The 13,481-nt window shown below is 42.0% G+C and overlaps 1 protein-coding gene across 14 annotated transcripts in view; it reads left to right on the forward strand.

Annotated features, from left to right (window-relative positions):
- The window catches only part of MAPK8 (mitogen-activated protein kinase 8), a 125,209-nt gene that overhangs the window by 82,179 nt on the left and 29,549 nt on the right, over positions 1–13,481 (forward strand). For all 14 annotated transcript variants that reach the window (XM_073353041.1, XM_073353043.1, XM_073353038.1 and 11 more), the window contains 3 exons: positions 3,943–4,072; positions 8,411–8,469; positions 8,590–8,728. In XM_073353041.1, the coding sequence (XP_073209142.1) occupies positions 3,943–4,072; positions 8,411–8,469; positions 8,590–8,728 (328 nt within the window). The remainder of the gene's footprint in view (positions 1–3,942; positions 4,073–8,410; positions 8,470–8,589; positions 8,729–13,481) is intronic.

A 13,481-nucleotide genomic window follows, 5' to 3' on the forward strand; every position in this document is an offset into this window, starting at 1 on the left:
CCCAGGACCAGCCAGCTGGTACTTGTGAAGTTGTCTGTCCACAAAAACACTGAAGGTCTGACATATTTTCAAGCCAGATTTCCTAAAGCTACCTTAACTGATTTGGTTATGAACAGTGCCATATGGACTGAAAATTAGGTGAGGGCTGTAGATTAAAGATAGTAATTTCAGGCAGAGAACTGGAATTGCCCCATGGATAAGTGTTAGGTCCAGGCTTATTTTATATTTTTCTGAATGATCAGGGAGAAGATGTAAACAGAGCATTCGCTTTCAGCTGATACTAAATCAGGAGATAATGCAGATACCAAGAGGACATAGAAATGACAAAACACTTAATGAAGTTAGGAATATGGGCAAGAAATAAAATTGCCTGAACCTCTACAATGGAACCTGTTATAATCTGTATTTATAAAGTACTGTGTAAATTTCTGAGAGTCATATGGACAAAGGAAAGCTAATATCTTTGAAAAAATGCAAGTAGTGCAAGTGAGACTCTTGAAGAGTAACGATGTTGAACAAGGTATTATTAGGGTTGGTAGTTGCCAGCAAAGTAAAATAGGAGCTTGCACTGTGATGTGGTAGCAGAAGAGCTAATGTAAATTCTGCGTGGGTCTACATTCTCATGGATAAGGACAGCGACAATTTTCTTCGCAGTTATATTCAGTTTGGAGCCCCTAATACCAGAAAGGCGTATTAAGAATTATTAAATAGATAGAGAGTAAAATCTAAATGTACGTAACATGGCTAAACTGGGGATAGGGAATGTAGATATACTTGTCAAATACTTGAAGGCAGTAGACACAGTGAGGAAGAGGAATTGTTTAGGTATTAAAAGTGAGTATTACTAAGTGCAATGGGATGAGTTCAAAGGAAAACTCAGGCTGAATTTCTGGAAGAACATCCAGACTGTACAATAGGTTCTCAAGGGAAAAGGCAGAAGGCTCCTGTCACGGGGTTCACGCACTATTGGGGCATCTCCTCCCGGCCACTTTGGGGATTAGCTCTGCCAGGTCTATGACCCCCTTCTGCTGCTCATCCACATGCCCTGCCCCTCTCTCTGTGCAACTCGGGGTGCTCTCTTTATGATTTGCTTCTATTCTCCCCTTGGTTTCCTCCTTTCTCTCCCTAAGGCTACAGAGTGACTGTAGCCACTTCTGCTGCCAACTTCCTGGCTCTCTCATAATCCCACCTGTCCCTTCTCAGTTGGGCCCTGTTGCCAATCAGGGGTTGTTCATCCAGCCTAATTCCCCTCAGATGTGACCTATTAAGTTAATTGGCTCCCTTCTCAGCCTCATTAACCCTTTCAAGATTGGTATGATGTGAACCCCTGTCATAGGTTATCAGTAGTTCCCTCCCCCTCTGGGTCAGTGGGAGGCCACTCCACCTCACTGGACGTTACACACAGTCAGAGAATTAGCAAAGCACTGCTTCGACAAGGGCTCTGGCCTGCAATCCAGGCCAAGCCACAAATCAGTCTCTGGGCCCCAGGCCCTCGGTCGGGGCAGGGCGGCAAACAGTCTATGGCCGTGGCCTGTAGTCAGGACAGAGCAGCAAACAGTTAGGGGCTCTGGCCCATGATCTGAGCAGAGCAGCACAAGTCTATAAGGCTGGGCCCTCAGTTAGGGTGGGGCAGCAGTTTAAGGCTCCAGCCTACAGTCAGGGCAAGGCAGCACAGGTGTTGGGTGTCCTAGCTCCAGCTGACAAACACAGGCCTCTTGGCTTAGAGAGGGGAGGTTGCCACCCCTGGAGTGGGGTGGCCGGGGATAGGAGAACCCAGCCCACCTGACTCCACCAGGCCCTGACCCAGGACCTTAACAGTGGTGAAGTATTTCACAGCTGGGTCAGCAGGGAATCCAGGTGCAACATGCTGACCGGGTCTCTGGCAGCAACACAGCCAGACTGGGGTCAGCTGCCCCTGGGCCACTTCCTACCCTCCCCTTAGGGTGTACCTGGATCTATGGGGGGTCCTCCATTTCATCTGGGTAGAATGCCAGTGGCAGTCCCAGCAACTCCTCCGTGCCTTGGTAGCAGGCAGCTCTAGTCAGTGTTCAGCTTGGCAGGGATCTGCTGCAGTTTCCCAGCTCAGGAGTGGGCAGGAGGCATCTGTCTCCTTTGGCAACTGCAGCTAAACTAAGCTCCAGGAGGACCTGCCCTTTATACTTCCTGTCCTGCCTCCTGACTTCCAGTGGGAAGGGTGATCATGGCCTGGCTCCACCCATCTGGGTTCAGAGAGTGATCCCTCCCTCTCTGGCTCAGTGGGAGGCCACTCTGTCTCATTACAATCCCCATCACAGCTTCTAACTCAGTGCATGTAAAAGTAGACCATATGCAATAGGGGACAATATTGACAGGAGCATGAACTAGATGCCCAAATAGGGCTCTTCCACATCCAGCTTTTGCCTTTCTGTGAATGCATACAATGCGGACATCAACTCAACTATCTGCCCTGCCTGCATGCCTCCATCCTTACCTGGAGAGACAGTCTAGGAGTTCAGTCTCTAGTCCAGTGCAATCCTTGTATGTGTCTGTCCTTGTGTCCTTCCCATCACAGTGTTATCTGAGCATTTTAGGGTGCAAGCAAAGGGGACCAACTGTAACATGCACTTAGAGGTAGACTGAGACACCACAGACTTGTGTCCTAGTGATCCAGGGGTGCAAAGACTGATGCAATATTGCAGGAATCCTGTACTGGAATCCATCTCTGCCCACCCCTCTTCACTTTTCATTTCCTCATCCATCCATCCATCATTTAAAAAAAAAAATCCATCTTTACTAAGGGGGACTTCAAACCAATGCAAATCTCCAATGTGTGTTCATGTTTCTTCTATTCTCATTAGAGTCTAGTCAGTCTTGATTAACTTTTTGGATTACTATGGTCCAAATCAGATGGTGATTTATAACATATTTGTTAAAGTAGCTAGGTTTAATTTAATAACCACTGAACATTTGCTGGTAGCCGATTTTCACTGAACGTGTGACCCTCGGTAATGCACAGCTGCCAAGACCTTTGCATCTGACAAATATCTACTGACTCTATACAGCTGTCATATTGCGTCTTGCAGCAAACAAATTCAGTGCCTGCCTGTCACAGAGGTGTGGTGATGTGCATGGGAATTGTCCCTTGTAATGATCTTCACCAGTAGCAAGAAAAATAACGGAACTGAAGTTAACAGCCTGTGTTAATAGGTAATATTAGTGTCCTGAATTTAAGCCATAAATAGAAAGAAATTTGGATTGAATCCTTTTGCAACTCGTTCAACTTTCCTCATCATCAAGGAAAATCGGTGGTGTCAGGCAGTTAAGTCTTCCTGAACCCATTTTCCCCCTTTGTATTGTGATATTGCCACTCAGGTGGCTTCTCCAGTTGGGAGGCCAGGGTACCATAAAATTGTGGTTAGCAGAGTACCTAAGCACTCTGGAGCTGTTAGCCTGATGGCAGAAGCTCCTTCCCTTTTGTAGATTTTAGGTAAAAACCTACATGTTTCTCATGTTTGATGTCTTTGTATTTTTATGTAGTCTAATCTACAATGCCTTGATGTCCATTGGCATGTAGCAGGAATTCTCTGGCTTCAGTTAAGGAGGCTTTGATGTTTTGGGGCTCTGAGTTCCTGTTACTGTCTGAGGAGATGGAGCTGTGTAAGACTGGCAAACTGTGAAGCTGGAAAATCTTTTCTGAACACAGTTATTGCTCATTATGAGGGAGACTCTCGCTTGTACACTCGTTGTATTGGAGTTTAATATTAATGGGAATTCTGGATCACCTGCTGAGTTGCTGTGTGACCTTGGGGATAGTACCTTAACCAGTGTCAGATTTACATCTGTGAAATGGGAACAATGCTCTTCCTTCTCTCTGAGATGAAAGAGCATGTCTAAGGAATAACGAATTTATAAAGTGCTTTGAACCCATGAAATGATATAACAACGGTCTACTTTTAATTGCAGTGCAGCCTATGATGCCATCCTGGAACGAAATGTTGCAATCAAGAAGCTAAGCCGGCCGTTTCAGAATCAAACCCATGCTAAACGAGCCTACAGAGAGCTTGTTCTCATGAAGTGTGTAAATCACAAAAATGTAAGTGAAGAATCTTGCCTTAAATGTTTGTGTTAAGAAAAAGGTCTTCAGGTACCGTATAGGTGGCTCTAGAGGGTAACACCTTACATAGGGTAGAGATGTGTTTAAGGGGTGGCCTGTGTGCATATAAAGTGTAGGAGGATGCTTCAGAGTGCCACCACTGTGCTTTTCCTTAACTCTTGTCCCCACCCTTGCTTCCAGGCTGAAGGCTGGAGTCATGGTGCTGCTCTGCTAGGTGTGGTACAGGCAGGCAATTGGCTGATGTACTACAGGTAACCATTCTCCCTTCTGTGCTGCATCTGCTAAAGAGTCTGCTTGGGAGGGATAGAAGTGGCAGCAGATTTTGGTGCGCAAGTGGGCCAGGTGGTCTTGCAGGACAACAGCAGAGCATTTCAGGTTCTGGAGATGGCAATAAAATCAGAGCAGAGCAGGAGAGATACTGATAGGCCAAGTGGCTGCTTCTCAGAACTGCCCTGGAGATAGCTGGTAGGAGCCAGCTCCTTCCTTCGCTAGGGGCTGCATGCTATAGAGCCTTAATACGCCACTTGAACCCAGTGGGATCCAACTACAAGTGTTGGTTTCAGGTCAGATTGGGTCTAAAAACCTTGCCACTCTCAGGTCAGGTTGGGTAATCTCTGATCACCCCCTCTTGCCCCTGGGGCTGGCGTGGCAGTGGCCGCGTGCCATTCTCCTGCGTGTCATGCTCCTGCTAACCACCGCCACCTTGCTGCGCTGTGTGCTGCGGTGTTAGTGTGCCGACAAGTCTCAGTGCCTCTTTTTCCAAAGCATGTGCAGTATGTCAAGGGTGGCTGCCAGGAATGGGGTATGCAGTCACCACCATGCTAACCTCACAGCCAGGAGTTGGCTGGAGATGGATTGTGGGCTTGAGGTATGTGGAGCAGGAAGCCCCCACAAGGCCGAGCCCCAAGGACAGGATGAAGTTGACGCAGGTTCGGGGGGAAGTGTCAGGTTCAGGTCTGACTTGAAAATGACTCAACACTCTTGGGTCGGGTTTGGATTGTCTGTGCTCGGGTTGGTGTTTAGCTCTGGGTCAGGCTGTAAAATTAACCCAGAGCAGACCTCTAGCATGCTGTCCTCACCACCTCCTCTCCTGAGCCCCATGTGGGAAGTTCCAGCTTCCTCAGGCTGATAGGCGAGGAGGGCCACCATCTGCAAGAGAAGCTTCCTTCTACCGCAGACACCATTGCAGTGCCACACTGAGAATACTGCCTGTATGATCTCTAAGCCAGAGATTGTTACCCTCTGTGTATGGAAACTTCCATGCTCATTTTGGATGTTACCACAAACTATATAATGATGACAACGGGCCCTTTCTGCTCTGTGACTCTTGATGATTAGCAGTTGCTTGACCTTGCACTGCATTCCCCATCCACTCACTGCAGTTGGCAGATATCGCTTATCATCTGTGGAAGTTGGCTTCTATCCTCAAACTGTCTTATTGTACTTACCTGTAATAGGGAAGCTTCTGCTTGGGCAGGGTTTATCAGTTGCCTGCCTGTTCTTCCTCTGATATCGCTGAAGCAGCATCCCAGCCCTTTCAGTCTGGAAGCATAGGCAGGGGCTGGAGAGAAAACAAACTAGTTCTAAAGCACAGTGCAGCTAGTCTTACTCTAAAGGCCCTTCATACATGTATGTGTGTGTGGTTTGGAGAGGAGGTGGTAAATGTATGACCACCACTCTGACGCAGAGCAATAACATCTTAAGCATGTTCAAACTCTTTAAACTGCACTGAACTTCACAAAGCTGCTTTGGAACATCCTGTGTTAATTCTGAAACATTGATTGCTGTAGGGTTATAATTTAGTGATTGTCCACATGGATTCCACTTCTGGTGTGCAGGCATTCAATGCACAGGAGATCTGATTCTTTTGCAGCAATGTCCTTTGGGGCTGTACCAGTAACCTGGGTGCCCTAGTGTTCCCCCACTTGAGGGCACAAGGAGTGCATGGGGCCAACCATCTTTCAGTTCCTTCTCGCCACCTATGGTTGCAAGATGGGAAGCCTTGCAAGATCTACTTATCTACTTGCTGTGTGATCTTGATACCCCTGTGTGTGTGTGTGTACATAAATAAATAGCATAGTTGGCATAATGTGTTTCTCTTTTTTATACCCTTTGACAATATTAAAAAAAATGCAAAACAAAACTTATATTAAGGACTTCCCTGGTACTGGGATTTAGCAGCTATGGCTGAAACAAACTCCCCAGCATTCAAAACTTGCCTCTCTTGTGATGTGGCTGTTTCACTTAATGATGGGCACTTGAGGAGCCTATTTTTGGCTAGTTTTCTTCCCTGCTGTAATCAGGAAGGAAACCAAAATGCACACCCTGGATGTGATCAAGGCTTTTTCGAATTACCTTGACAGCTCCTTCAGGAGCACTCCCAGGCTGTCTGTAGCATTTGCAGACAGGATTAAAGGTCCAACAATATCCACCCAAAGATTGTCTACGTTGATATTTAATTGTATTAAATTATGCTATGAGATAGCTATATTAGATCCACCCATGCAGGTTAGAAGCCATTCTACCAGGACTCAGATAGCTTTGGCTTCTTTTCTAAAAAGCATGCCCATCTCAGAAATTCACAGGGTAGCTACATGAGGATCAGTCCACATTTTCACCCAGCACTACTCCTTAGTTGTGGCTTCAAGATCTCACTCCCACTTTGGTAGAGCTGTCCTGCAATCCTCATTTAACTAGGACTCCTAGCACCTACCTCCTGATTTGAGAGCACTGCTTGCTAGCCACCAGAAGTGGAATCCATGTGGACAATCACTCTAGGAAGAGAGAACGATGACTTATCCTACAGTATCTGTGGTTCTTTGAGATGTTGTGTCCACTTGGATTCCGTGATCTGTTCTCCTTCCCTGTTACTATGGAGTCCTGTACCATCTGGATTCTCGATTGGTGAAGGAATTAAGGGACAGTTGGGGCCTACTTTGCCCTTAATCCCATTAAGTCGGGGAGAGGATGAGGACATCCAGGGCACAAGCACAGCCCCAGCACTGCTGGCCAAAATATTCTGATCTTTCATGCATCAGAGTCTTCTCCTTTTTATGCTGAATTTGGTGGGAATTATAGTGTGGCATTTATAAAAGCAGTAAATTGGTTGCTTGAATGACTCTACTATAAATTACCTTAACTGTAAAACAGTTAGCCCCTCCTGCAATGAAATGGTAAATCCAGTGTCCAATTTAAGCATACAAAGATCTGATATTTGTATGGTGGTGCTTATGTCATTTTCTTGTCCCTCAGCTAGAAGATAACAGGCTTGGTTGGGCTCAGCATAACTGTGTTCCCTCTTCATACACAGCATCAGTAATCATGGTGACTAGTAGTAACTCATGCCCTTCTTGTATGCAAACACTCAAGCTACTTCCTCTTCCAGCCGTCCTTCCTTTGGAAGCTCTGGTTTCCTCTTCTGCTCGCTTATTCTTGTGCTTTTCTTTATTAAATGAAGTGCACCACTGATTTATCACAAACACTGAGTGTGCTTCCTAATCTACCTCTGGATTAATTTCTAATGAAATATTATGTTACAGGTAAATATGCCATACCTCTTGAAGGGTTATTACTCTGCAGTAGCTGTCCTTAGAGAACCTGTATGCAACCCGTTCACTTCAGTTGAAGCATTTTAATCTGCCGTTCTGGCTGCCTGGCAATGTAACTCTTACTTCCATCACTCAGTTTCCATGAGTGTTATAATTTCTTCTTTTAGAAGTTATATTTCACCTTGAGTTTGAACACCACAAAACTTCTGGTACGGCACAGAGTCCTCTTCATTTCTTCCAGTTGTCCAGGGCGCAAAAGAAGATTTTCAACCTTCCTGTGTCGCTTCATCCTGTTAATACATGGACAGTTTATTTGGACATGCACTTTGCCAGTGATCATGCGCGTTACTGTGCAAAAGTGTTGTAGCCTCTGACTTCAGAGGTTAGGTTGGAAATAGGGTTACCAGTTTAGGTTGGACATATTCCTGGAGGTTTCATCACATGACATAACTTTAATTAGAAATCAGAGTAGCAGCTGTGTCAGTCTGTGTCTGCAAAAAGAACAGGAGTACTTAGTAAAGAGACTAATCTTTAATTCCTAGAGACTCCAGGATAATCCTGGAGGGTTGGCACCAGTTGGAAAGCTGGTAAACACAATTCTTAACAATGACTATTGGATTATGCGTACTAGAGAGCAAAGTTCACTTGTATGATCAGGAGACTTCTTAGGTCAAGTTTTACTTCTTTCCAGCCACCAATTTTGTGTTTTTGCACAGGTAAGCAAAATCTATTTGTTGACCTTTTGTGAGTTTTCTTTTTCTCTCCACAGATAATTGGCCTGCTGAATGTGTTCACACCACAGAAATCTCTGGAAGAATTTCAAGATGTGTAAGTCTAATTTTTACCCAGATTTGTAACTTGTCACAAACATATGCAGTGGAATGGACTTCAGACAATACACCTTATCTTCTAATTACTCACTTGTTGTTGTTGTTGTTGTTTCATAAGTTACATAGTGATGGAGCTCATGGATGCAAATCTCTGCCAAGTGATTCAGATGGAGCTAGACCATGAACGAATGTCGTACCTTCTTTATCAGATGCTGTGTGGTATCAAGCATCTTCACTCAGCTGGGATTATCCATAGGGTTAGTGGTATACTATACTTTTTAAAATCCACCTAATGTTCTTGCCTTCAGTATTAAGGAGCCAGGAAAAATTCTATTAATATGGAAACTGTATATATACTTTCAAAGACTGCATTGTGTGTGTTTAAATTTGAAACAAAAGTCTGAGTCCATCCTCAACTGGATCTCAATTTGGCTAGACTATATTGTCCAAAATCTGTATAATAGGTTGCATCATCTCCTCTAATTTGCAGTAGAATTCTTATCCCAGTGGATATCAGAAGGAAAGAATACCTGGAAAAGAGTGACTTTTTATACTAATTGGTTAAACCAACTAAGTTTCTGTTTCGTTTTTTGGTAACCAAACCTGAAATTCCATATATTTTTAAACTATCATAATGTAATCTTTATTTCTGCATTTTTTTTAAAATAACAAACACATTATACATCTCTAAAATTCTCTGCATAATCAAATATTGTCTAGTCCTGTGAGTGAAACTTTATACAACCGTGTAGCTTGGAAAATTCTATCCTGTAAGCCTCCCAACTGTTTCCTCATTGTGTTGTTTATATTAAGTCAAGGTAGCTTAATTAGGCACTCGGGTCAGGAAATTGTGAAGTTAAGTTGTCCATGCATTACAGTACTGTCTACAGGAACATAATTGTGTATGATTTCTAAAATAAAATATATATATTTTTTACAATCTTAGTAATATGTAGCAACTTATAATACTTTGTTTGCTTATTCTGTTTTCATTGTTACAATATTTAATTATATATATCTGTGTATTGACTTCTTAAATAAGGTCCCATCTCGGTATGCATTTAATTATTTTTCAGCACCCATATACTATACATTCTCTTCAATCAGCAGTGCAGCCTTCCTTATGTGCAATTCGGGAGATGAGACTGTTAGCTATCCAAGGTAATTTACTTGGATACGTATATGCCAGGAACGTTTTTATTATTATTCTGATATACTTACCCTGTTGTACTTGACCTGTAGTTTCGTGTGCTATTACTATTTTTCCATTTACTCTTCCATTTCAGTGTTTGTATTACCCTTAGCATACCAGATAAAAAAACTATAGAATATTGCATTTCTTTATTTAGGATGGTGCCAAAAAATTGATTCATACTATGTTGTGTGATTTTTGTGACACTATTCTGTGTCGTCAAAGTCTCCATCATAATGCATCCACCCAGGGGTGCAAAGAAAGGCCACACATGCAACCTTGGCGTTTCCTGTCTTTTGAGTGCTTAGCTTTAGAAGCTTCATCTTTTTCAGAGGTTTATAGTATGGATTTTCCTAGGGTTTTTTCGCTGAGGAAAAGAAATCCCAATAGAATGGATATACTTGGCAAGAATGCCCTCCCCTAACCCATGTTGAAATACATAGGAGGGAGCCCCTGTTCTGTCAGTTTTAGGAGTTGCAGGGCAGTCTCCTTTCAGACCTTTTAAGCACACCATAACACAGAGCCCCTGCTCTCCGAGAACCTGCAGGTGAATGGAAACGTTTATGCAATCCTAGTTATAACAGGAGCTACTTCTCCACTACAGTGTTCAGTTCAGTCCAGATATTATTGGTGGTGGGTGATAGTTTGAAAATCAGGAAATCTAGCTTCAGTGCTTCCTGGTAGTTGTAATTTAGAATTTGTACTGACATTCCTGAAGCATTTGAATTGCTTCGCAGCATAAATTCACAAGATAACCTGTTCTGGCAAGGCAGACTTTTAGCACAAATTAAATAATGATCTTTGAATGCGTTAAATGTGTTAATGGCTCTGAATGACACAGATGGATCAATTTCACCTGCAGGTCCTCATATTATGACATATTAAGATCAGCCTGCTGTTCATGAAAAATGTTACATTGCTTAATTTTGCATCGATTAATCATTTGTACTTAAAGGTATAAAGTTTTAGTGTTCCTTGTGTCTATCAAGCAGATAACAACAAACCTTCTGAAGAAAAGGGATTATTTGCAAAGGACCTTAGCTTTATGTAGAACACACAGTTTCAGCAGTGATTTTATTTAGCTAGGTCCTCAGCAACAATATCATTAATATGTAATGCCAATTTTCCTGTTGGCACTGTTCATCCCATATTATCTTTTTCTGTGGTTGTGTGTGGTGCGTTCGGAGTTTTGGTATGTCATGGCACCTGGGAGTCAGGAACTCCTGAGTTCTAAATCTTGCTCTGCCATTAACGAAGCGTAATTGGGTTAATTAGCTTCTCTATGAATTAGTAAAGTTTACCTCATATAGGTTGAGAGTTAATATTTGCACAATGCTTTGAGGGTGTAAAGTGCTGTATAAATGCTTCTATGCAGGACATATTGCATTGCTTGTGGAAATACTTGCTTTAAGCAGTAACATGCTTGATATGCACTAACATGCCAGAAACACAATACATGTACAGTGTAAAAGCTAAAAATGAAGGAAAGCTCCCACAATTTTTACTGACTAAGCAAATTGTACAGAGTGCACACATTTATAATTAAAATGCATAGCTTTCACATCTTTACTTCTCAGTATAGATTTGACTATAGATAGCTTAACCTTATTAATACCTTGTACATGAACACCTGTTCCCAGAATACTCAAAGCATTTTACAAGGGTTGAATCTGCAACAGCTCTAGAAATATGCTTTAGCCTCCATTTTGCAGGTGGAAGATGGTGATTGAGCTGAGTCCCAGCGATGTCTGGAGTGACTTGCTGAAGGTCACGCAGAATGTCAGTAAGATAGTTGGATGTACAATCCAGGAGTCTTCATATCAATTTCCTGCTCTAACCACTGCATCACTCCCACATCGGGCTTTTGAGCTCCTGCTATAATGAAAATGTGTATATTTGTACACCTGAATGAGATTTTAAAATGTACCTTGTGGCAGTACTAGCCATGAGAATTCTGAAGCATGTTAGGCTACATGTCTTGTTGATTTGTATTTGCATTCAAATTTTCTAGACTTTCTGGAGGTCAGATACTGGAAGGAAATTGAAGAATGAATATGCTTTTGTAGGCATTAACTTTCTGCGTGCAAATGACATGGGCATCCTTGTGTGAGTGTGTGCATGGAATTATTTCCTGTTGATGATGATGGTAAATTCTTTCCTCAGTTCTAGCCTCACAATTTTGAAGAGAATGAATTTGGTTAATACAACAATATTGTGGCAGGCTGAGATGCCACATAATTTATTGATGGGGAAAGAGGACTGCTCCAGAGGTCCTATAATTATTCCATCCCTATAATAGAAACCTGCATATATACAACAGTAACTATTAAAACAGGATATAAACACAACTCCAGCACAATCTAAGTATTGTCTTAAGTAGCTGAAATGCCTCATCACACTTGAATAAGATAAATAAATGTTGAGTATCTTATAAGCAGAATACTAATCTCTAGAGTCAATAGAAGCCTTCATTATGCATCATATTTTCAAAAACATTCTCCTAGCATGTGATTTAGGGAGAGATGGGAAGGTGACTGACTTCACATGTTCCTGTACACTAGTTTGATTTACTTTATATTTTGTAGTAAGTGTTGCAGCATTTTTTTATATCTGAGAGGCTCACTGGAAGCCTGAAAATTACCATATTAAAAACTACCTATATCAGTATCTTCTCTCTCTCAAAGGGGTGCCAGATCTTGGTCTTATATCCCATGATAAGTCTGTCTTTTGGGGATCACTCCTCTAGTGATCAGTTAGGTGGGAATGAGAGATCTCATGATTTTTTTTCGGACAAACCTTCTGATGTTATGGCCAGCATTTGCTCTCTGACAGCTAAAGGTGTGGAAGATATGGCTTAGAACAAAATGGTTGCTTTGTATGCTTCTGTAGATGCTGTGTGAGTATGTAGCTCATAGGTTTGTAAAGCATCTTGGGAGACTGAGTTTAAAAGGGGCAATGGAAAATCAAAATCTGGTTATAGAGCTCAACTGAAGAGTTCAGTTGCAAATCTTCCATCTAATGTGCCTTGAAATTTTGAAGGTATTTTGGAGTAGCAGCCGTGTTGGTCTGTATCTGCAAAAAGAAAAGGAGTACTTGTGGCACCTTAGAGGCTAACAAATTTATTTGAGCATAAGCTTTCATGAACTACATCCGATGAAGTGAACTGTAGCTCATGAAAGCTTATGCTCAAATTTGTTCATCTCTAAGGTGCCACAAGTACTCCTTTTCTTTTTGAAGGTATTTTGATTCCTGTTTTTAAAGGTGCAGGAAGTTCTTCTGGAAGTTTTTGCAATGGCAGTTCAGAGTTCTGTCATTATTAAACTTAAAGTTGGTTAACTGATGACCAACCAAATCATTATTGCAAACCAAACCTTTGCAAGCATGAATTTCCTTCTGATCATTCAGAGAAATATCTACAACAAATCAAGAGGTAATGCAACCTTGATTGATAGAGTTGATGAAGGGTAACTCATTTTTTTTTAACAGATGCATTTTAACTATAAAAAGTTTTGCTTGATTAAATCGTAAGAATCTTCGTGTTTTGAATACCATTTAGGATGAAAAGTCCTGCTGTGACATTATCTCTAATAATTCAACCATTTTTGTTCTCCTTTGGTACTATAATTCCCTTGAGCAATTTGTAATACTTGTCTGAGTGCTAACATTTCATACTAACCCCAAATTATTTCAAACATTGCTAATATATCTGGTAACATTAGTTGTGTTTTTCTCCCCCTACTTGTTACATAAACTGCTGAAGAGTAATACCAGAGGTTTAATTCTTTGGTTGGCTGAAGATATAAACATTAATTCATACA

The sequence above is a fragment of the Lepidochelys kempii genome, chromosome 7, assembly GCF_965140265.1.
Source record: "Lepidochelys kempii isolate rLepKem1 chromosome 7, rLepKem1.hap2, whole genome shotgun sequence".
Taxonomy (NCBI): Eukaryota; Metazoa; Chordata; order Testudines; family Cheloniidae; genus Lepidochelys; species Lepidochelys kempii.